Source organism: Lemur catta, chromosome 18, assembly GCF_020740605.2.
Source record: "Lemur catta isolate mLemCat1 chromosome 18, mLemCat1.pri, whole genome shotgun sequence".
NCBI classification, from domain to species: Eukaryota; Metazoa; Chordata; class Mammalia; order Primates; family Lemuridae; genus Lemur; species Lemur catta.
This window is the reverse complement of record NC_059145.1, coordinates 33,792,583-33,819,012: the sequence shown is the minus strand read 5'-3', so window position 1 is coordinate 33,819,012 and position 26,430 is coordinate 33,792,583. Positions and strand designations below refer to the sequence as shown.

Here is a 26,430-nt window from a genome sequence, read left to right as displayed (position 1 = left end):
TCACTAAATCCACAAGAAAAACCACACTCAATGAGCACTTGCTCTGCACAAGTTCATCCTTATCTACACAGTATTGTCAGTTCAGCATCCAATGAGCACTCCAGATGCTCAGCACAGGCTGGAGGAAGGACAGGGCACTATGACAATGAGAACCAGCTCCTCTAAGACATGGGAGTTTAGAGGGGAGCAGATTTTCGACAGTGGCAACACTACTCCAAGCAGAGGAAATGCAATGGAGAAGTCGTCCCAGGGACAGGGAATGGGCCAGCCTGGCCACGGGGGTGGCTGAGGCACTCTACCCCTGTAGCCCAAGGGAAATGAGCTGGCATAGGGATAGAGCATATGTTCAAGGGCTTTGGCATTAGAAGGGCTGCAGTTGGAAGCCCAGATCGGCCTCATCAGAGCATGGGGCCTAGAGCAAGTTACCACTCCAAGTCTCAGCTTTCTCATCTGTAAAACAGGATGGTTTTATAGGGACCTATTACTTGCTTGACCACCATTCTGGACATAGAGTAAGTGGTCAGTCTGTGGTAGGGTTTGTCACTAATATGAGCAGGGTCTATAAAATGGGATATTTTCACTTCAGAGAATCATTGTAAGGACTCAAGGAGATAACGCACGATACTCCCAGCACGGTGCCTAAAACACCACAGATGAGCAACAAATGTGGGATATTATCAGTCGTGATAGAAATAATATTGACATAGCATGCACAAGGCTCAGCAATTAGAGCAGGGATTTCCAAGAAGGAGATAACAAAAAAGAAGGTAAGAATAATAATAAATAGCAGCAGCAACATACCACATGCCAGGCACCAAGCTAGGTCGTTTCCACTGACTAATTTGCTCCTTTACACAGCCCCGTGCGTAGGTAGTATGATTCTCAGTTTTCCAAAGAAGCTCCCACCAATACTCTCAAGCAGGGCTTGGCAAATTTTTTTGATAAAGAGCCAGGTAGTAAATATTTTTGGTTTTGTGGGCTATCTAGTTTCTTATGCAACTAATGAACTCTGCCACTGTAATGCAAAAGTATCTACAGATGGTATGTGAAGAATGGGCACGGCTGTGCTCCAAAAAAAAGTGTATTTACGAAAGCAAGTGGCAAACAGAACTGATCTATAGGTGGTAGTTTGCTGACCTCTGCTTTGAACCACTGAGATTCTGAGGTTGTCACCACAGCATAACACAGGGCATACTATCTGATTATAACTACTACTACACTTGACCAAGAGAATCTCGTGAGAGAGTTACAGAGAAGCAATGGCACTTTTGTGTTTCTCTAGGAGACTATTTGTTAAAATGGGACCATGTAAAATTGACTTGGCTTCAGATTATTATTTAATCTAAGTCATGTCTGTATGATTTCAATGCCCTAGGCAGGAGGCACTCAACTGAACCTGTGTCTGGAAATGCTATACCATCCCCCTTTCACCTGGTTTACTCAGATTCATCTTTCAAATCTCAGATCAAACATCTCTTCCTCCAAGAAGCCCCCAACCTAGAACTACCTTTCACTCTTGCAGAGCACTTAATCTCCTTTTCGCATAACTGTCTTACCGAGATTACTTGATAAATATCTTTCCCATCCACTGGATAGTAAGCTCCAGGAACACCAAATCCATCAGTGTACTTACTGTGGCATCCCCAATACCTAACCCAGTGTTTGATATACATAGTTGGCACTCAACAAATTCTTGTTGTACCACAAAGCAACTAAGGCAGACCATTAGTAGTCACCTTTTACTAGTGGCTCACAGTGCTGCAATGACCCATCCAAGGTGACAGAATTATGTGACAGAGCTATAATTCAACCCAGATTTGTCTGACACCCACGCCTTGCTCTTAAGTATAACACTCCACCACCTCCCAGGGATCTGGGGATAACATTTGTGGGAAATAAAAGCACCAAAGAAAAGGTCAACTTAGCAAAAAGGTAGGGAAGTATGGAGAGAGTTCAGCAATTACCTGCAAAATAAGAAAGCTCAAAATTTTCCTTTAATTTACTAAGAGATTCCAAGTGATGTCAAACAGATGTCTTTTGTTTGGCCAGGACACTACTGTAAAATAAGTTTTTTAATTAGTTGCCAGCATTAAAAAAAAAGAGGGATTCCACCCAAAAGTCTGGATTTCCTGCTTGTCTTAAAGTCAGATGATCTGGCAACACCGGGCTCTAGTTCCTGAGGGCAAGAATCAGCTTTCGATTGGGCCTCGGCTCTCCAGGTGCAGCGTCCTCACTCTGTCGGTTTCTCTGATTCATGAACTCTACCTGGACCCCATCACACTGACATAAGCCCCCCTGGGTTCTATAGAGACTCAGTGGAGGTGATTTAGGGGAAGAGGGCTGTGCGCTGGGAATGGCAGGAGTGATTATTTAGCTTCTTTTGGGAAAGATATCAAAGGGAAAGAAGGAATGAACAGAAGGGAGGAGAGAGACCATAGTGTTGAGATTAGAAGCCAAAATTAAAATACTAAAGAGGAAAATACTCACCTCAGTTATAATTCTGTAAATGTCTAAAGACACAGGGGCAAGAGGGAAAGAGCAAGACTCCAGCAGTTCCCAATGCACGTGGTGCTGATGAAGGAACATCCACAGAGTGATGCCTGCTGGAGTGATCGGAGGATCACTGAGGATCACGTGATGCAGGGAGGCTCTAAATACGTGCGCAGAGTTAACCATGTGGAAAGCCTCAGCAACTATTTCATCCAGACCTTCCACACCTGGGAGCTGTGATCAGCACGGATCAGAAATCCACCTTCCAAGATGAGGTCTAGCATTTTGTTTGCCAGGCCCTCTAATAAACCCAACTTCAGGTGCATTTTAGAGTTAAGGTTGGGTGACCGGTGAGTTTAATCATGGAAATACTTTGCGTACCGTAAGAAAGGAAGGCTGTTCCAGTTCCTGGTAGTAAAAACACTGACAAATCCAAAAAGGAAAACAAACAAACAAAAACAACCCCAGAATCATGTAGTGGAAAGAGCAGTGAAATCAGACCGGCCCTGGTGTGAAATCCTACACTATTGCTTTTGAGATTTGTGGCTTTGGAATATTTACTTTCCTTCTCTGGGCCTCAGCTTTCTCACCTGTGGCTTGGGGACAATATCATCTATTTTTCAGGATTGCTACAAAAATTTGCTAAGACAGGTTTGTGAAGTCCGTGGTACACACAAGTTGCTCTTTCCCAGTCCTTCCACCTCCCTGAAAGGTGAGTGGTGTGGAAAGATGAACTATTTGCATTAAGTCTTACTGTCTTTACTTTTGAAAGTATTAGCAAAATATAGAATTAAAATATAATAAAAACAATGATAACACTCCCTGATTTTCAACAAGGACGATGTCCTTCTCTAAAACAAAGGTATATTACTTCAAAGACACACCTGGCTTACCTGAACCTGTGTATAGAAAGCGTACCGATTATGAGTACCCTCATGACTTAAGTCACTTAAATTTTGAATGTTAATTTTAAGAAATACAAATGCTACAACTTTCAGAAACCAAAAGTCCAGGCATTCAGTGAAGTTAAATATTTTTCCTTCTTAAAAAATAATTATTATATCTTAAGGCTGAACTTTGAAGGTACTGTTTATCCTTTGCGTGTTAAATTAAACCTCTTAAATTTAATTCAGAAAATCTCATTAAACCCGCCTCTTTAGAAAATTATTTTAGCAGAGCTAATAATGTATTTTTTTCTTTTTTTAACTAGGTGTTAATATAAACAGGGGAGTTTACTTCGAATTTTTCTCAAGGAAACTGCAATGTTCCAAGCTCACCATGCCCAGGAGTTCTAATTCCTGCCGGCAGCAACAGAAAACAAGGAAAATTGCTGCCACATGTGCCTGACCTGCAGTCCACACTACTCCATGGACCCCCCTGGCAGCTCAGCCCCATTCCAGGGCCGAGACACCACTGCACAACCCCCAAGTGACAAAGGACTTCACCAAGACTATTTGGGTTTTGCCAAAATGGGTAAAAGTTCACATGGTAACACAGCTCAGTTCTTAAACGTAAGTCTGTAATGGCAGAAACACTGGAAACAACATGTTTATCTACAGAGGAATGATTAACTAAAGCACAATATGTGGAGCCATGAGCCTCCTTGGACAGTGAAGCAGGTCTACGTGTATGGAGGTAGAAGGTCCTCTAAGATATTGTAAGTATAAAAGGCAAGTTATTGTATTTCATATCCAATATGATCTCATTATGTTGGGAAAATCCTCACAGTATAAATATATATAAATCCACACACATATATGTAGCACATAAGTCATCCGGAAGGATACACTCCTAGATGATAAGGGTCATGGCCCCTGGGGAAAAGAAAGAACTTCAGTGTATTTAGAAAGATGCAAGGAGAATTTATTATTAACTCATCTACCATTCAATGCACATCTCATCTTATGAACAGCTTAGAACAGCTCTTTCGAATTCAAGGAGGTACGTGACTTGCCCATGCAGTTATTCCAACCTAGAACATAAGAATTTGTCCTCGATTCCTCTCTCTTCCCAGCCCCCTCCATATCCAGTTCCTTCCCATGTCCTGACAACTATCTGCTATGATCTGAATGGTTGTGTTTCCCCAAAATTCATAGATTGAAACACTAACCTCTAATGTGATGATATTAGGAGGTGATTAGGTCATGAGGGTGGAGCCCTCATAACTGAGATCAGTGTCTTTATAAACAAGACCCAAGGGAGCTGGCGAGCCCTTCCAGTGTGTGAGGACAGAGCAAGAACACACCATCTGTGAACCAGAAGGTTGGCCCTCACCAAACACAGCATCTGCCAGCACCTTGATCTTGGACTTCTCAGCCTCCAGAACTGTGAAAAATAAATTTCTGTTGCTTATAAGCCACATAGTTCATGGCATTTTTTTATACTAGCCTAAAGAGACTGCTTAGACATTATCCTCCCAAAATGGATGGCAAAACCATCCTCTTCTCTCCACTTCTGTACCACCACTAGGGCCAGGCCACTATCACTCCTCACGAAGATGTCTGCAGTGGCCTCACAGCCTCCACTCTGGCCCCACACAGGCCATTCCCCACACAGCAGCCAGGGTGATCTTTAGGAATACAAATCAGACCATCCGCAACCTTCCCACTGTACGGTGAACACAATCCTATTTCCTTGCTGTGGCCAACAAGCCCCTCCACGGCCTGGCCTCTGCCACGTCTCCAAGTTCACCTTCCATTCTCCTCCCAGTCACTCTGCTTGGGCCTTGCTGGTTTTCTCTTTGTTCTGTGGCACACCAAGCTCACCCCTGCCTGAGGGCCTTGGCACTTGCACCTCCCTCACCTGGAATCATTATCTGATCCATCCCACTTGCCAATCAATAGACCTTTTCATATTTGTGTGCTTTCTACTCCGCCAACCCCTGCCAACACACAGGCAAATCTCTGAGAACAGAGATTTCTGCCTGTTTTGTTCACTGCTCTAATTAGGGTACTGCCTGGTTCACAGAAGACATCAATTAACATCTGTTGAATGAACAAATTTTCAGATGCCACAGAGCTAGAAAGATATAGACTTGGGACTCTAAACCAGGCTTGTTTCTGACCCCAAAACTTATACACTCAACCACTATACTATATAGTCCCATATCCCATCCCCTCATCTCTCTCCAAACATAGCATGCCAGTTCCAGCCACAATTAATTAATCATTTACTTGAACAGGCCACACTTTCACCCTCTGTGCTATTTCTTCTGCTGCAAATACCCTTTTCTCCCCACTTTTTCTATCCTTGTAAATACTTTTCATCCTTGAACCCATCTGATCACGGTGAATGATCTTTTTAATGTGCTCTTGAATTTGGTATCCTAATATTTGGTTGAGGATTTTTGCATCTTTGTTCGTCAGGAGTATTGGCCTATAGTTTTCTTTTTCTGTTGTGCCCTTGTCTGGTTTTGGTATCAGGCTAATAACGCTGGCCTAGTAGAACCAGTTTGGAAAAACTCCCTCCTTCTCAATTTTTTGGAATAGTTTGAAAAGAACTGGCATTAGTTCTTGTTTAAATGTTTGGTGGAATTGACCAGGGAAGCCATCAGGTCCTGCGCTTTTCTTTCATGGGAAACTTTTTATTGCTAATTCAATCTCCTTACTTGGTATGGGTCGTTCAGATGTTGTATTTCTGCCTAGTTCTATCTTGGTAGATTGTATGTGTCCAGGAATTTATTCATTTCTTCTAGGTTTTACAATTTGTTGGAGTATAGTTGTTCATAAATAGTCTCTTATGATCCTTGGTATTTCTGTGGTATGAGATATAATATGTCCAATATGCCACATGTCTCCTCCTCTGTAATGCCTGTCTTGACTCCTCCACCGCAGGCACATTAATCTCTGGGGGTTTTATAGTTCTTTGTTTCCACCTTTATTATTGACCTTATTCTCTAGTGTTATGTTTGGTTCTGGGTCTGTATGTGGGAACATCCTAAGGACGAGGATAACTTACCCCAGGGTTTCTCAGTCAATATGTATTACAGATGATTGTTAAAATCCATTCTATGGCCACTCTGCACATACGAAAGTTTTATAAAATAAGAAAGCCCATCAGATTCAGGTAGTACCAACCTCACAGGACTGACTGGAGGATTATTTGACCTTGTGAAAGGGCTTTGCACCCGTTAGTGTTTAATAAATATTATATGCTACTACTACTTTATTCTTAATGACATAAGACTTCCTGTTGGCAAAATGTGTTAAATTGCATTAATTCTATCAGTGACTTCATTCTACTGATTTTTCTGATTACAAGCATCTAAAGGAAAAATATTTGAATTATATTAGTCATCAATATAAAGCATTAGTTTTAAGTAAAAATAAGAACTATGTATTTTAGAGATATTCCTGACTTGAATTACAAATTTCAGCTTGTAGGTAGTATTAATACAACACCCAGGATAAGGCTTTATGTAATAACTCATCTCTAAAGGACCAGCTTGACAGCAAAGCATTATGAAGATACGAATAAATGCAAAGCTATATTCACTTTTCCATAGTGGTCAGTCAATGCAACCTGTTCCTAGGCTCTGCAACACTCCCAAATCTTGTCAAGATTCTTTGATATAAACTCACATGTACAGTAGCTAAAGACAGGAAACCGAATAAAAGTATAGATTGCAGAAGAAATATAAGACAACAAAGCTCCATCCTTAAGTAACTTAGGATCAAGTATTATGCTAAAGAAAAGCAGATAAAATGATAGAGGTCACATCAGCCAAGGATTATGAGCACCAATAAATGTCCACCAGGACCTAAAAATATGGGGAGAAATGGAGATGACAAATGTGTCTAAACACAAAGAAAAGAATTGGAAATGAGCTTGCCAGGAACTTAATATAAATTCTATAACTGAACAAAAAGAAATATTTTCAAACTGGCTATCTTAATTCTCTCTCAAATCTTACATAAATTAATGAGCTTCCTTTTCTTTTTTATGTTTGCAAATCTACAGCACATTAAGATGTCTTGATAATGATCTTAGCTCTATTGTATTTCATCCAACATATGGTTTTACTTTGAAATTCACTTTCTAGAGAAAGAATAGTGAAAACGGGCTTACTTCTTCTAGACTGGGATTTAGATAAACTCAATTTACAAAACACACATGGGCATACTCTAACAAGTCCACATCGAATGTGCTTTAGCATGGAGAAAGAAGAAAATAAAATTAATAGGGTCTTACTCCCTGTGTTTCATCTTTTATATATTCTCTCTTTCTAAAATATGTAGGACAAATATTTTGCATTCTTTGAGTCGGAGTCATGTTTTACTAACCAGAAAACACCGGCATTGTAAGATTAATGGAAGAATCCAAGCAGGAAAAATAAAGTTTTCCAAACTTCTGAACTGAGAGTAAAACAGAAATTAGTTCCCCCCGTGACTGATACCCACCAATGGGGGTAAAAGAAATGATGTCAAGCAAAAGTCGTATGGCCATCATCTCTGCCTGGCGGCCCAAGGCACTTCCAGGAGAGTTATCGAGAATTGACCCTGACTAAATGGAATGAGTTATCGAGAATTGACCCTGACTAAATGGAATGAGTCATCAGCAGGTCCCTGACATCAGCCAGCTGCAAAGTCTTATGGCGACTGGCGAGATTGAAAAAAGATTTCCAAAACCTTCAACATAAAAAAACCCAACTGATTCAGCTTCCCTATCAGATTTCCCAATGCTTGCTTCTAGGTCTTTTACATCCAAATTAACCCCTCATAAAAACAAAGACTCAGAAAAACTGCAAAAAGTTAAAATAAGACTTTTTCCTGCTGAAAGTGTGCTTTAGCTGATTCAATCAAAGATCTGAAATCATCTTTATGGTCACCGTCATGTTTAGAATTATTTAGCGGCAACATCTGTATAAATGAGGACATGAAGTGGGAGGTGGGAGACTTCTTGTGGCTTATCTATGTCACTGGGAATGAAATTCAAAGAGCCCATGCAGGCAACTGACTCATTTATTTTTATTTCATTTTTAATGTTTTATCATATAAAAATCAAACATCTACAAAAGTAGAGAAAATAAATAAAATGAACTCCATGTACCCGTTTCTCAACTTTGACAAGTATCCACTCATAGCTTCTCTCACTTCATCTACTCCACTCTCGCCACTCACCTGATTATTTTAAATAAAATCCCAGATATTATATTTCATCTATAAATATTTTAGTATATAACTTTGAAAGATAAAGATTTCTTTTTTTGAGTTTTCAGTGACATTTATTAATTTTTTTTATAAATTTTTTTATTTCAGCATATTATAGGGGTACAAAAGTTTAGGTTACATATATTGCCCTTGCCCCCCCCAAATCAGAGTTTCAAGCGTGTCCATCCCCTAGACGGTGCACATCGCAGATTTCTTATTTTGAAAGTCCCATCATCATACCTTAAAAAATTTACCAAAGATTCCTTAGTATCATCAGTTCAACCTTTAAATTTCCCCAGTAGGCTCACAGTTTCACGATTTTGTTTATCTGACTCACCATCTCAACAAAGTCCATACATTATGATTGACTGATGTCTCTTTAAGTCTTTTTAATCTATAGGTGCCTTCTCTACCTCTCTTTTTTCTTGAAATTTTTTGTTGCCATTTTTTAAAAAGCAAAAACTTAAAAAAACAGAGTCATCTGTGCTACTAGAATTTCCCATGATGAGGAGCTTGTTCACTGCATCCCTGTGGGGTTGTTTGCCGAGTTCCTCTCTAGCCTCTGTATTTCCAGTAAGATTCAAGTTTGTTTTCCTGGCAAGACTGCTTCATCAGCAACAGAGCAAACTTCTTTCAGGAGACAGGTAATATTTGATGTGACATCCATTGAAACTTAATCCCCAGATCCATTAAATCATTAGAGGTTAAAAATGGTGACAGTCTATCATTCCTGGAATGCTTCCATAATAGAGAATCTTTGCCTTGTCAATGCTTTGATTACCCTGAAGTGTAATCTGTATTTAAAACATTATGATGAACGCTCAATTCTTTTCCTTTATTCACCAGTTTCAAAAACAATCAGTTGGTTCCTTAGAATCTACAAAAGAGTTTAATTTTTCTTTTTTTTTTTTCAAATAGTTATTCTGAAGTCATAGCTTCAAGCATATTTTATGTGCTATTTGTGCTCAAATTCTTCGGCCAGAGAGAGTGCATCTTTTTATCTGGCCCTGAGTCCTTTTGACATGACCTGTCAGTGTTTTGGTATTTTCCCTGCTTTCTGACATGACAAAATGTTCTAGGCATCATTTCCTGTCCCAGCATGGACCTAGCAATTTTTACAAAGGCCTTTAGTGGGAAAACAGTATAATTTGATACAAGGAATGCTCATTGTTACATATATTGCCCTTGCCCCCCCCCCCCAAATCAGAGTTTCAAGCATGTCCATCCCCTAGACGGTGCACATCACAGATTTCTTATTTTAAAAGTCCCATCATCATACCTTAAAAAATTTACCTAAGATTCCTTAGTATCATCAGTTCAACCTTTAAATTTCCCCAGTTGGCTCAGTTTTACGATTTTGTTGCTCAACGCAACAAATGCTCAATGACCAATGACAAACTGGTCATTGTTTCCACAACTTTTCAGGGGCATAGCTAAGATATATATTATCATATATATAAAAAATACATATCATATTTGTATATGTATAATATACAAAACATGTTATCCTCTATATTATGTTTGAAATATATATTTCTTTTTAAATATGAAATAGATCACGAGTTCATACATACTGATACTCCAAATCTAGAACTACAGTGTATCTTTTGCCTATGTATTTCCTTTGTCCCATGCTGAAAGTCCAAGCTCTTAATAACACCAACAGAAACACACATTTGTTTTATCCCACTCTTCACACACACCTGTCTTAGACTAACAATACCCATACTACAATGAATGATACAATTACAGAAAAAAAGTTCCAGAATTTTCACATTTCCTTTTGTCCTAGACTGTACCCCGCTACAGATGTGCTCTCAAAGTACTGTGTTTTAAAGTCACTTGCAGTTAATCTGATTTGTATGGTTATACCACTACTCAGATAACACAGATAGGTTTGTTTCATTTTCCTTTTAATTTTTCAAAGATTGCCTTTGAGGATTTAATTTTGCTTTATAATTATGCAAAATATTTAAATGGTTTCAAAGTCATATCTATAAAACAAGGTATATTCAAAGAGGTTTTACTTCTCTCTGTCCACTCCATTCTGCTACCTTCTGACTTTTGTTTTTAATTTTATTAATTTTATCTCATTTTTTTAAAAACATAAGCAAATGTATACATTCCTATATATATATTTGCATTCCCTCAATCTCTTAGGCAAACAGAAGCATACCCCACACAATTTTCATCGCCCTTTCTTTTTTCCTGTTCACCATTGTTTTTTCAGAATATTATGGGTGTACAAACATTTTGATTACGTATACTGTCTTTGCATCACCTAAGCCAGAGCTGCAAGTGTGCCCATCCCCAGACAGTGCGCTCTGCACTCATTAGTTATGAGTTTACCCATCCCCTCCATGCCCTCCCACCTGCCTGGACCCATTTTTTTTATGTAACAAAATATCCCAGAGATCACTCCACATCAGTATACTGAGATATTCTTCATCTTTTTTACAGCTACATAGTATTCCATGTGGTGGATTACAATTATTTAGCTAATCAGTCCTCTCCTAGAAGACATCTTGGTTGTTTCTAGTCTTATGCTATTGCAAATACTGTTACAATGAACAGCCTCGGATGTTTTGTATTTTTGCCAGTGTATCTTTGGGATCTATTTCTAGAATTGGGATTGCAAATCAAAGGTAAACACATGTAATCTGTTAGATGTTGCCAAATTCTCCTCAGAGAATATACCATTTTGCATTACTCCGAACATTAATAGAGGACTAATTTCCCTCACAGTCTTGCCAAAAGAGTATGCTTCAAACCTTTGGACTTCTGTCAATCCAATAAGTGAAGAGTGATTTTTCAATGTGGTTTTAATATGCATTTCTATTAACATGTGTCAGGTTGAGCATCATTAATTAGGCACCATTTATATTTATTTTTTTGCCTACTGTCTCTATATCAGGCCCATTATTCTATAGCGTTGTTGGCCCTTTGGTCTCTATTTTTAAAACCTTTATTTATTAGAGATATGAATCCTTTATTTGCAGCAATTTGTTACCCAAGTTGTTATATGTTTTTTACTCTATAATTTTTGCCATGTAAAAAGTCTTTATTTTTTGTTATCTAATTTTTCAATCTTATACATTATTGCTAGATTTTGATTCATAGTTAAGAAAATTTTGCCCACATCTAAGTTATAGGGCAGTTAATCCATGTTTTCTCCTAGTACTAATATTAAAGAATCACCTAAAAATTGGACATGTCCACTGATACAAGAGAGCAATGGTTTACTATAATAGATCAAAGAAATGTTTTTGAAGTTCCTATATCATGCCAAGTATTAGCTCTCAGAGCTCATATACCCCAGTGAAAAAGCCAAAAGGTCCTTTTCTTCATAAAGCTTATGTTGCATGAAGCTTTCCTCTTACATAAATATTAAGTCAGTAAAAGGTTAAACACTCAAGTGTGGCACTGTACTGAAATCCCTAGCTAGACTACAATGTCCCTGAAGAATGAGATTGTATTTATGTGTCCTATGCAACCTATATCGAAGACTTTATCCAAGAAAGTGCCCTTGAAAATTCAAGAGTTTGTAAGTAAAACTACACCTAAAATTAGAAGGAAAGAAATAATAAAGATTGGAGCAGAAATAAATAAAACAGAGACACTAAAACAACAACACAAAAGATGAACAAAAAAGTCAGTTTTTTGAAAAGATAAACTGATAAATCTTTAGCTAGACTAGGAAAAAAAAGACCTAACTAAATAGAATCAGAGATGAAAAAAGACATATTACAGATATCTAACAGGATATTATTATGGGATACTATTATGAACAACTATACTCTAACAAATTGGAAAACCTAGAAGAAATGAATAAATTCCTGAACACATACAACCTACCAGGACTGAACTACGAAGAAATAGAAAATCTGAATAGATTTGTAATAAGTAAGGAGATTGAATTAGTAATAAAAAGTTTCCCATCAAAGAAAATCCCAGGACCTGATGGCTTCACTGCTCAATTCCAACAAACATTTAAACAGGAACTAATGCCAATTCTTTTCAAACTATTCCAAAAAATTAGAAAGGACGGAGTTCTTCCAAGCTCATTCTACAAAGTCACCATTACCCTGATACCAAAACCAGACAAGGACACAGCAGAAAAAGAAAACTATAGGCCAATACCCCTGATGAACAAAGATGCAAAAATCCTCAACAAAATATTAGAACACCAAATTCAAAAGCACATTAAAAAGATCATTCACCATGACTAACTGGGATTCATCCCAGGGCTGCAAGGATGGTTAGACATATGCAAAACAATAAATGCGATACATCACATTAACAAAATGAAGAACAAAAACCATATGATCTTTTCAATCGATGCAGAAATAGCACTTGACAAAATTCAACATCGCTTCATGATAAAAACTCTCAGCAAATTAGGTATAAAATGAATGTACCTCAACACAGTAAAGGCTATATATGACAAACCCAGAGGTAACACCGTACTGAATAGGGAAAAGTTGAAACCTTTTCCTCCAAGATCTGAAACACGACAAGGATGCCCACTTTCACTGCTTCTATTCAACATAGTGCTGGAAGTCCCAGCCAGAGAAATTAGGCAGGAGAAAGAAATAAAAGATATCTACATTAGAAAAGAAGAAGTTAAATTGTCTGTTTCCTGATGACATGATCTTATAGAGAGAGAAAACCCTAAACACTCCACAAAAAAGCTGTTAGAATAAGCAAATTTAGTAAGGTGCAGGTTACAAAATCAATATGCAAGAATCATAGCATTTCTATACACTAATAGTGAACTATGTGAAAAACAAATCAAGAAAACAATCCCAGTTACAATAGCCACAAAAATACATAAAATACATAAAATACCTAGAAATAAACTTAAATTATGAGGTAAAAAATCTCAATGAAAACTATAAAATATTGCTGAAAGAAATTGAAAAAGACACAAATAAATGCAAAGATAACCTATGTTCATGGATTGAAAGACTTACATTACTGTTGTTAAAATGTCCATACTACCCAAAGCAAGCTACAGATTCAATGCAATCCCTATCAAAATACCAATGACATTCTTCACAGAAATAGAAAAGATCCTAAAATTTGTATGGAACCACAAGAGAGCCTGAAAAGCCAAAGCAATCTTGAGCAAAGAGAACAACCAGAGACAGCACACTACCTGACTTCATAGTATACTATAAAGCTATGGTAACCAAAAGAGCTTGGTATTGGGATAAAAGCAGACACATAGTCCAATAGAACAGAATAGAGAGCCCAGAACCAAATCCACACATTTACAGCCAACTGATTTTCAACAAAGGTGCCAAGAACACACAATGGATAAAGGACAGTCTCTTCAGTTAATGGTGCTATGTAAACTAGGAGAACGAAACTAGACCCTTATCTCTCACCATATGCAAAAATTAACTCACAGTGGACTAAAGATTTACCTAAAATACCCAAAACTATGAAACTGCTAGAAGAAAACATAGGAGAAGCACTTCATGACTTTGGTCTGGACAAGGATTTTTTGCATAAGAACTGAAAAGCACAAGTGACAAAAGTAAAAACAGACAAATGGAATTACATCAAACTAAAAAGCCTCTGCACAGCAAAGGAAACAATCAACAAAGTGGAGAAACAACCTACAGAAGGAGAGAAAATATTTGCAAACCATTCATCCAACAAGGGACTAAGATCCAATATACATAAAGAATTCAATTTTAAAAACTCAGTTAAAAATGAGCAAAATACCTGAATAGATATTTGTCAAAAGACAACATAAAAATGGCTAACAGGAATATGAAAAAATGCTCAATATTACTAATCATCTGGGAAATGCAAATCAAAACCACAGTGAGATATCACCTCACCCCAGTAAGACTGTTCATTATCAAAAAGACAAAGGATAACGTGCTGGCAAAGACGTGAAGAAAAGGGAATTCTTACACACTGTTGGTAGGAATGTAAATTAGTACATCCATATGGAAAACAGTATTAAGGCTCCTCAAAAAATTAGAGAACTACCACATGATCCAGGATTCCCACTACTGGGTATATGTCCAAAAGAGTTGAAATCAGTATGTCAAAGAGACATCTTCACTCCCATGTTTAATCACAGCACTATGCACAATAGCCAAGATATGGAATCAACCTAGGCATCCATCAACAGATGAATGGATAAAGAAAATGTGGTATACAGGCACAATGAAATGCTATTCAGCCATTAAAAAAAAAAAACATGAAACCCTGCCATTTGCAGCAACATGGATAAACCGGGAAGACATTAAGTTAAGTGAAATAAAGCGAGCACCAGAAGACATGTATAGCAAGATCTCACTCATATGTGGAATCTAAGAAAGCTGATCACGTAGAAGTAGAGAGTAGAATAGTGGTTATCAGAGGCTGGAGTGGTTAAGAGAGTGGGGAATGGAGAGATGTTGGTCAAAGAATGCATAATTACATTTTCACGTATACAAGAGGAATGAATTTCAAGAGATTTATTGTACAGGAAGGTGACTATAGTTAATGATGATATATGGTATTCTTGAAAAAGGTGAGGAGAGTGGATGTTACGTGCTCTTAACCACAAAAATTACTATGTGAGGTAATGCATGTGTTAATTAGCTAGATTTAACCACTTCACAATGTATATGTATTTCAAAACATGGTATACATGATAAGAACGTAAAATGTTATCTATTCTTAAAAAATAAATTTGAAAAGGTAAAAAACAGAGGATTTGTAAGTGAAAAGGGCTCCAAGCACCTACATAAGCTCTACTTTTCATTTGGTACCCAGAGGTGCTCTTATATGCTCAAGGTCTTTGGGGGCTTGCTCTGTCAGGCAACCAAGAGTCCCCTAGACTGAATCTTCCGTGAATCAATCCTGATGGATGGATGCTCAAGGACAAAAAGAACTACAAACAATTCTTAAACTTTTTTTTTTCAATAATCACATTATAGGTAGTAATGTTGGTATCATTTGTTTCTTGTTTATTTCTGTATCCCCAGCACCTAGCACCATGCTTAGCACACAGTAGGCACTTTATAAATAACATATGGGAGAGCCAATAAAAAGGTTACCAAAATGATCATCTAATACACCTGTACATCTAATTTCTATATCTAAGTGCCCTGTATCTTTTGCTCTTACACACACACACACACGTGCACAGCAAAGTACAAATGTGATTTAAGTTTTTCTAAATTAAACCTTTAAAATTAATGTATGTCTTTACCCAAATGTATTTTTTGACTTTGGATAAGAGTGAGGTTGCAGAGTTGACAAATCCTCAAGTCACTGCCTGGGTGACAGGTAGGTCTCTGGTAGACCCAAGTATTTCTGTGTCCCCATCTGATCATGCTCTTCCCTTTGCCCTGCACTACTCTCAGAAAAGCTGCAAAAGGTGGTCATCGCTGTGGTGAGTGCTGGCCCTTCCGGTCCTGGCATTGCTGGCACTGGGCAAAGAAGTCACACACGGGAAATGAGGAGTGGGATCTTCTCTTTTCCTTCACATTTGACCAAATCTTAATGACAGAACTTACAATCTGTCCAGTTTCAAATTAAGAACGGCCAATGTGTATTGTAGGGGCCAAAGATTGTTCTGTTATAGTCATAAGGATTTAAGAAATCACCTACATTTGAAAATGAAAAAATAAACACAATAAAATAAATTTCACAGTCTCCAAGATAGAAACACTTACAATAAAACCAAACTCCTAGAGTTAAAATGATTCTTATCTACCCAACATATTACCTTGAGTTGTATTTCTCCCAGTTTTTTAAATAAAACAAATGGAGGGAAGTATATGTCTACATGGAACAAATATCTGTACTTAATTTTTAAAAAGAAAAAAGTTCATATGAGAATGGGTAAAATATTCTTGCAGAAGCCCTGCTATTTAACTTCTCTCTTTACATTTTGGTTTGCTGTGTAAATACACATAAAGAAACCCAACTACAGCAAATGTTAGCCTTTCTCCAGAGGAACAGAGGCAAGTGTTACATATGGGGATCCAGTGTCAGGAGAACATAATCACTATGTAAACTGATTATTTCCAAACGGTACCCCCCAAAAAAGAAAAGTGAATGGAAGTACTTAATAAATTCTGTTTTCCATAAAATTCATTTTAAAAAAGAAAAGAATGTGAGCTTGGGGGTCAGTGAGAGTTTTGTTGGATTTCCCTCCTCCTAAATTCTGTCATCTCCTTTTTAAAGAGGCAACTCAGCTTCTCACAGACATGACAGAAATACACTCTTTTCTCCCTGCAAACCATTTACCAGTAAGTAACACTTAGCAGTGGACATGTATTTTCTCATAGACGATTGGCTAATTGGACCTTGTCGCTTCCAGTTGCACTTAATGTATGGACAATGGCTTTTTGAAACAGAAGTATAACCAAACAAAAGCACTAACGATCTATTTCTTTCAAAGAAAACAAAGAGCTCTGACCCCGTATCTCTAGACCCCAAAACAATGGATACCGATTATGAAGGGATTTAATGTACAAATTAAAATGATTCAGTTATCTTAATTACACGTTTAGCCACACAGGTCAAATAACATCCCAACGAGCTCAAAAAGAAGGGCCAAATTCTTTTGTTCCACTAGAACAGTAAGTCGCTCAAAACTACGTTGACAGTGGGCTAAGGTTTGGAAAGTTTTTGATTAAAAAAGGATTTTTGTTGGAACACACATAATGAGATTTGAGTTGCAGTAACAATATAAAATTGAAAGCAGAATTACATACAAAAAGAGTACTGTAAAATATCATTATTTTAGTACAATGGAAAATAAGGTGTTTGTGGTTTTACTCTATAAATTCTGTGTTGTCTGCTCATATGTATTCCTTCTTGGCCTTCCTCTGAATAGCCATTCTGATTTCCCAGCCCTTCTGCACCAGCACTCATTTGTGGTGGGGGAACCCACACAATCAACATCTCCGAGGCTCTACTTTCTTCCTCCATTTTATTGGCTTTTCAGGACTAATTCAAGTACACACATCACATTGGTGTTCAGTTACTGGGCAGACAATGAATTTTCCTAATCCATTTAGTGTGCTGACAGAGCCATGTTCACAATTTATAGAATTTCCTTTTAGACATCTACGTATTTCACAGTTCATTAAGATTCAAACTGAACACCTGTGTTTATAAAGTCAAAAGCAATTTTATCCTAACAAGGTGTTACATAAGGCATTCTCTGAAAGCCTGAAAAACAATAACAACAACAGAAGTGCTAGACTCTTGACCTATGGAGCAAAATGATGTCTGTATCTCCCTGCACCATCCTTTAATAGTCCAGAAATGGCCACAGCACAACCATAAAAAGGTTTTATAACAAACTTGAGATGTTCCTTTCCATCACATTTTAATTTGTCTATCACGGGCCTTTCATGTTTTACCTTTAGAAAGCAATGGTATGAGTCTGCTTTGGAAAGTTCACCCAGATAGCTAAAATCTGTAAAATAGCTAAAAAGCTTAGGAAGTCAAAGGTGGCCCCTTTAGACAATTCCTTCATTTGCTAGATACAAGGACATTTCAGCGTTCTGACGTTCACAAAGCCTGACCTTGGCTCATTTTTATGTGACCCAAAAGTTTTCACATCATTAATAAAGAGAGAATCAAAACAAAGCCCAGAGACATTAGGGGAGGGGGAAGTGTGTAGTTTGGCACTGCCATCATCCATACTCTCAAAATGAAAAGGGAAAAAAATAAAATGCACGTAGCAGAGGTGGTGACCTCTGTAACAACTGTGGTTCCCAGCATTTTTTTTTCTACTGGTAATAAACCATTTTGCAGACCTCCCAATTGTGGCCACCATGATAGTTACTGCTTTGCAGGTTTATGTCTTTTTCTTGCAGTTAAGAGTGTTATCAATAAAAATTTCAAATGATGCCTTTCCCTGTCAAATAAAAACATTTTAAAATGTGAAGCCAACAGCAGGATTAGAGAGGAAAAACACAAATGACACCGGGGCTTTGTTTTGTATATTTTTTCACCAAGTCCCTTAATTTATTAATTTTAAAGACATTCCCTGCAAGTCTTGAAAGTGAGACAATACACCCTAAATGGCACTGGGGCAATTGGACAGCCTTAAAAGTTGGTTTTCTTGTAGGCTACTAACTTTTTCAAAAAGCACCTCAATTTTAAACATTGTGATCATGGAGAACATTAAACAAAAGTCTACCTCAAAAAGGACATTTAAATATTATCCTTTGAAGGCTGAACTGAAGTGATTAAAAAGGACTTTACTGCTTGCCAGTCGACGACAGCAGGAGGTGAAAAAGAAAACTGAAATTATTGTTTAAAAGTAAACTGGTTACTAGAGGTTGGCAAGTGAGGGAGGAGGAACAGGGAGAGATTAGTTAGTGAATACAAAATTACAGTTAGGTAGGAGGAATAAATTCTAGTGTTCTACTGCACTGTGGGATGACTACTGTTAATAATAATTTATCCCATATTTCAAATAGCTAGAAGAGAGGATTTTTAAGGTTCCTAACACAAAGAAATGATAAATGTTCAAAGTGATAGATATGCTAATTGCCCTGAATTGATCAATGTCCACTGTATGCATGTATCAAAGTATCACTCTACCTCATAAATATGTACAATTATTACATGCCAATTAAAGAAAAAGTAAAGGATCACTCCTCATAAATCCCACCATATATATACTGTGACCAATATTATTTCTATCCATTTAAAAACTCCTTTGCTCCAAGTGTGTTGGTCCCAAAGAATGAGTAGTTCCTTAAAGATCCAGAACAGTTTGCAAAGCCCCGTGTGAATGCATGTAGTCCCACAGTCCCACACAGCATTCCCAACTCCTTGTCATGGTGACCTTTGCCCAGGAGTTGTAGCTTTACCATAAAGTGGGGCAGAGGGCCCATCTCAATGCAAATAAACTGAGAAATAAGGACACACAAAATGTATTCTTTTCTCCACATTACTACATTGTCATTGTCAAAAGCTTGGTTTTTATGATTCATCTTGTAAATTGACAGCCCAAGTCTGCTCTCTTGTGTTATCACACTGAGTCATCTGTGACTCAGAGACCAAAAGATGCTGGCACAGGGTCAGAAAACACCTCCTCCTCCACCAGCACCTTATACAACCTCCCTGAAGAAATGATCATTGCTGCTTTAAAAATACATTCAATGTGTTATATTATAAATGTATACCATGTGCATGTGTAGCATAGAAAATACAGCAGTATACTGTTGGCCATTCTTTTACTTGTTCGTACATAATGTGCATGCATGTATGAATATATGTATATGTATGTGTGTGCATGTATACAATTATAAAAATCTTTAAAGAAATAAAAACTACATTTTTATAGAATAAATGCTCCTTAACATACTAGGATTCTAAACTTCTATAAAAATAGTACCCTCCCTAGAGTTTGGGCAATATCCTTCATTATTATGGCCATAGTGTTACAATTATTATAGCTATAATCTTACCATGCAGATTTAAGCCCCAGAGTTATTCATTCTTACCCCCTTTCTTAGCCAATACAGGGTTGCACCTAGCAAGCATTCTTGAAAACTCCAGTGAACTCACCTGTTAAGACAGAATTATAAAACTTGCCACAAACTTTGCCATTAAGATTAAAGGAGATATTGGCTTTTCAGGACTAATTCGTGTACACGCATCACATTGGTGTTCATTGTATCCCTGACACAGTGGAAGCCCTCAACCAACTGGGACCCTCATGGAAAGCACTAAATTCATGCTAAAAGAGCTCAGAGCTTGGGAACCCAGCCACTGTCTTTCACCATTGTATGACCTGAACAAGCTACACATCCTCTCTGAGCCTCTATTTCCTCATCTTAAAAAAGTAGGCAACAATACCAACTTCACGGGTGGTAAGTCATGTTCAAAAGTATCACACAGAAAACACTTAGTCACAATTCCTGGGACTCAGCTTAGCAGCCATAAGATACTAAGTAGACATCTGGGCAAAATTAAATTTATTAATAAAAGGCCAGGACTATCAGCTCCTGAAATTATGGGTCCCTACCTTGCCCAGCACCTAGTACATTGTAGATGCTCAATAAAATAGTATCAAATGACACCTCATTGATGTACACAGATTGAGGGAAGGTCTGTGTGAAGTATTTCCAAGTACGTGCAGTAACTCCTAAAACAATGAAGCTAGCGAAGTGTCTGTAACTGCACAAATAGCACCCCCTTACTCAAAAAGGAGAACTAAGTTGCTTGACTGTGACCTCAAAGAGGGTCAGCTTTAATCAAAAATTAAAGTCGTGGCCAGGCACGGTGGCTCACACCTGTAATCCTAGCACTCTGGGAGGCCGAGGCCGGTGGATCGCTCGAGGTCAGGAGTTCGAGACCAGCCTGAGCAAGAGTGAGACCCCGTCTCTACTAAAAAATAGAAACAAATTAACTGGCCAACTAAAAATACATATAGAAAAAATTAGCCGGGCATGGTGGCGCATGCCTGTAGTCCCAGCTACGCGGGAGGCTGAGGCAAGAGGATCGCTTAAGCCCAGGAGTTTGAGGTTGCTGTGAGCTAGGCTGACGCCACGGCACTCACTCTAGCACGGGCAACAGAGCAAGACTCTGTCTCATAAAAAAAAAAAAAAAATTAAAGTCTTAATATTATTAGGGTAATCACCTTATCAGTATTCATCTTCAATTAGAGAAATAGATATTTTGAACAGTTTACATACTTTAGTCTTCACAGGAGTTAAACATTTATTTCTTTGTGTCCTCTTTCCTTCCTTTACTTACGTGCTTTCAGACAACAAAAGAAAGAAAATGTCCAGTTAAGATTCTGTGTGAAACTATGAGTAACCAGTGGTAATGGAATCACTGGGAGTTTATGGAACTATAACTCAGTTCTCTGTCATATATCCATATGCCCAATAGAATGTCGGCTCCATGAGGGCAGGAACCATATCTGGCACATAGTTGGCATTAAAAAAAAATGTCTTAAATAAGAAGATTCATGAAGTCCCTAGGGCAAAAATCATTAATGTGAAGTTCTTGGAAATGCTTCTGAGCATCTATGAACTGTCTGGAATTAAATACATGACTGCACGTGAATATGAGTGTGTTCGTGCCAAGGTGAATTCTTTCAGGGAATGGCTCATACACTGCATGAGATTCTCATCTGTATTGATTATATTTTTTAACAAAGTTATGAACCCTTGCTATGCAGCTGCCACTACCCCAACCTGCATATGAAGCCTCTTCCTGCATACACACAAAGCTCCTGCAGTCTCTGTTGATTAACAGATTCTCAAGTGTCTACTCTTAGACAAATAGAACCCTTCCCTGACTTATTTGGAACAGAAATTAATATGAAAGTGAGCACTGTGTGCCACTGTCATATAACACATCTTCGAAAAAACATGTAAAATAGTTGTCTGGAAGTCTGGAAATCATGCTGAGTTGGGGAAAGTTGTACTTGCCAGAAAACAGAAATAAATCTCTTAATTTGGGGATAGAGCAAAATAGATGGTTACTTTCATAGTATATTTTTCTCCATATAGTTCTAAGACATAAACAAGTAACTCAATTGAAATATGAAAGTCTGGGGTCTATAAATGCACTTGCCAAAAATTCAAAAGAGATCCTTAAATCTAAAGCATAGAATGGATGATAAAACAAAAAGTGAGGCAGAGTATTTAGGTTCAACTTGTCCAAATATCCTGATAAGATAAACACAGTAACAGTAATAATAATAACAGCAATGACAACACAATTTATAGCTGTAACCCTTGACTATAATCGAAGCACTTTTCACACGGACATGTCAGGCTGGCACAATGACTGCCATTTTATGGATTGTAACATGTGACACAGAGGCTCAGAGGGGTGCGAGTCTTGTCTGTGTCACATAGTTGTTGAATACGGAGGCTGGGGCACGGACACACATCTCCCTGTTCTAAATGCTGTGCTTCATTCAACATTTTACTTAAGATCACAGAATAAATGCTAGACCTTTATTCCTCCTAATTTCTGTATATTATTCTTGGTTATTATACATTAAAATCCAGAAAAAATTCAAGGTGCTAAAGAAAGTTGATTCATTATTTTCCCTACTGCTATAGAATTTATGTGTTGGTGGACGGGGTGAGTTGGTACATAGGAAACATCAAGGGAAGTAGCAAAATAAGAAACTTGGCCCTTGGAGTCCTTTGAAGCTATTTTAGAATGTAAAATGTTATGTTAAGAGCTACGTGGTGTATCTGTGTGTGTGTGTGTGTGTGTGTGTGTGTGTGTGTGTGTGTGTGTGTGTGTGTGTGTAATTATTATTCCATTGATTTACTGCACACATGTCAAAGAGCGTCTGGGCATTTGTACAAGTTAAAACAAACCAACCAAGGAGCCAAGCCACATAGCCGCAAACCCAGACAACTCACCTCCCACCTCTCACCCCACCCTTCATTCTACCACCTCCCAAATGCAAATTCCCTGGTAGCAGAAACCTTCCTTACAAAAATGAACTGTTAAGCCAGTTGATGGCACAGATATTCCAGAGAAATCAGCAAGACTCTTCCTACTCTAGAGAGAGCTCTCTTCTGTTTCGGCAAGAGTTTTCAGGAATGACTCAGGAATCAAATTGCAAGGAGCAATCACATGTAACCTCCTCTGAGGAGGAGCACCATGTCTTTCTTATGAATTTCAACTCAGATCTTTTGCTGTGGGGCATAATGAAACATATCTCATCTCCTGAATACTCAACTGCTCACCCACCTCGAGTTAGATAGGGAGTCTCTTATTTACTTCTGCTATTCTGAAGAGTGGAGAAATCACTTTAAAATACTCTGCCCTGCTGCCAAAAATCCTGTACCTGTGATCCAACAATTACAGCTAATTTCAACCTAAATTGCTTCCCCTAAGAGATGGACATCATTAGATAATTTTCTCCTCCGTTTCCATATACAAAGAGATCTTAAAAGAAGAAAAAAGGTAAAAAGAAAATTCCTCAGATGTTTCCAGCTGATAAAATCATTAGTCTCACCCTCACAACTTCAAAGAAGACGACTTAGAAAATTATCTCACTTTCTCTGCACATGGAAGAATAATTTTATTATTATTTTTTTTTTACTTCAAAGCACCATTTCTTTATTGGGTCATTTTAATTATTGAATGTGGGACGGAAGCTATCCACATAATGTCACCACTGTCTTTTTCATGAAATATGTATAGGTCTAATTTGGACTACATTACTCTGACAGAGGTAAAAGACGGGAAGATGAACAAAAGGGAAAGAGGCTGGGGAATACAGCACCCAGCCGTGCAAGGTGGTGAGAGGAAAAGCAGTTCTGAGCTGACTGTCCTCTTTCTTTCCTTCTGGAGAGGCGCCACCAAGAAACCTGAGTGCCAGTTTGGGCAAGCAGACTGCCTTACTTCTCAAATTCCCTCCTACACAACACAGGGAAACACTAACTTTATCAGTGATCCTGGCATTACGGACAAAATGTGGGTACGATCAGTTGCTTTGTGAATACCTGCAGTGAAGAAAAACTTGTGCTCTAGCACAGGGGGCAGCAAACTCACTGGCCCCATTTAGGGTACGACAGCCAGAAACGGGAGGAGCTGGGCGTTCCAATGCCCACTCAACCCTCCTCCTACAGAATCCCAATGCCAGAGGTTGGCAAAGATTTTCTGTAAAAGGCCAGACAGTCAATGTTTTCAGCTTTGTGGGCCACACAGTCTTTGTCACAAATGTTCAACTCTGCTGTTGTAGCACCAAAGCAGCCAAAGACAACACGTAGGTGAATGGGTGTGGCTGTGTTCCAATAATACTAACACTTTATTGACAAAAACAGGCAGAGGGCTCAATCTGGCCCACAAGCCATAGTTTGTCAACCTCTATTCAAGACAAGTGCTAGTCAGTAGAAATGTTCTGTAGCTGTCTAAGAGAAGCTACTGGCCACGTGTGACTATTAAATACTTATTTATAATAGTATTTACAATAGCTTTAATAGCTAATGTGACTAAGGAATTACATTTTACATGTCAATGAATCTTAATCAATTTAAATTTAAACAGCCATCCGTGACAACTGGCTACAGTATTAGTACAGTTCTAGACACTATTCACTGCTGCTTCCTCAAAGGAGATACAAGTCACCTTCCAATTAAAAGCAAAGATTAAACTTTTTGCCTTAAAAAAGAAAATAACCACGACTTCACATTCACAATGAAACTATATATAACTGAAAATGACATTTCTTAAATGTGAAAATATCTACATCATTGAGGCCAATGTGATAGTTTTGGTTTGAAGCAATCTAGTAACTGCCTGTCAGCCAAAGGCCAAATGCACAGTGGCAGAGTCAGGTCCATGGCAAGACCTATCCAGTCCAGAACCCGTTTTCTTCCTTTTCTGGACGCTGTTCTGCACCTTGACTGAGAGCACAGATCTACTCAACGGCCTCATTAACTCCTAAGGCAAATCCAAAACTCCCCATAGACCCTAAATACATACATGCAAAGACATGGCTCGAAGAGCCTGAGAGAGAGCATGCCTGTCAATTAGATTGTCTTCTCCCAAAGTAACGCACGTAACACGCTACCTCAACACAAAACTGAGATTCATCACATTCTTTGCTGTTGTCCACTGACTCTGATAACTGCTCTATTTATACAACAACTAGCTTGTGTTTTGCATTTCTTAACAGGCCCAAAAATGTAATCCAATGAGGATAAGCAACAAAATAGGAAACCAACATATTTATTTTTCTTCTAAGTATGAACAAGAAATAACAAAACCAACATTTCCTGCACAAAACTCACACAACACCAACTTTCTTCAATGGATACAGAACCTTGAAAATTGAGGATATCCCTTAGTAAGAAACCCTTGGTACCATGAGTGCCAATAGGGTGACCTATACAGATAATGCACAGCAAAGTAAGGTAGATGACATCTAGTTATTTTGTGGTTTTTGATAAAATGAAATCATTCCAGATCCAATCCCTTATCTGTGGTTCCCAAATCCAAAAATTCTGGAAAACGAAAAACAAAAATATCCAAATGTGAAGCAAACTCCTTTGGTGGCACAACCTGACACCAACTGATTAGAGGTTACTTACACAGTCTTTGTCCTATTTTACTATGAGAAATTTTTTTTTCTGCAAAAATATTCATGTGCTTGCTTATGGGGTGTTTTGCAGTGTTACACAATCTATGACACATGCAATGGATCGCACCTTACCAAAATCCAAAAAAATCTGAATTCCAAACTACATTTGGCCCCAAGAGTTTGGGTAAGGGGTTTGCTGAGGAAAGCCGTCAAGTAGGACATTTTGTATCAACTCAACGTCTCTGCTGTCTCGAATTCCGAGACAGTGCCTTACCTCAGTCTGAAGGATGGCAGCCCTCTGTTCTTTGGCAGTAAGCGACTCTTTAAGCACTTCAATGTGTTGCTTGCAATCTGAATTTTGATTGCTAAGGGTTTCAAGCTTTGTTTGTAAGGCAAGAAGTTCTGACTCCTTCTTTGAAAGTTCCTGCTTCAGCTGATCAATCTGCAAAACAACAACAAAACTGTAAGAAATTACAAACTGCTGCTCCTACCCCTTTACATTTGACAACTACTGATTTCTCTCTATTTTTCAATAGCCAATGATCATTAGTCCAATGGGTAAGCCATGAGTTTGCTTAGAAGATGGCCTTGGGAATCACAGAGTCTTCAGGGTCTGAAGGAACATCTGTAAAGGTCACTGAGAGTGTAGCAAATAGAACAGTAAAGTCAGCAGACCGCCAGCAGGTTACCCCACTGACGACCAAGGTTCACAATGGAATGAAGGCTTCCTGGCCAAACCTA

At 38.2% G+C, this 26,430-nt stretch overlaps 1 protein-coding gene across 1 annotated transcript in view; it reads right to left on the bottom strand.

Annotated features, from left to right (window-relative positions):
* Positions 1-26,430, bottom strand: part of ERC2 (ELKS/RAB6-interacting/CAST family member 2) — a 421,277-nt gene that overhangs the window by 112,410 nt on the left and 282,437 nt on the right. The window contains exon 6 of the mRNA XM_045530462.1: positions 25,964-26,131. Coding sequence (XP_045386418.1) covers positions 25,964-26,131 — 168 coding nt within the window. The remainder of the gene's footprint in view (positions 1-25,963; positions 26,132-26,430) is intronic.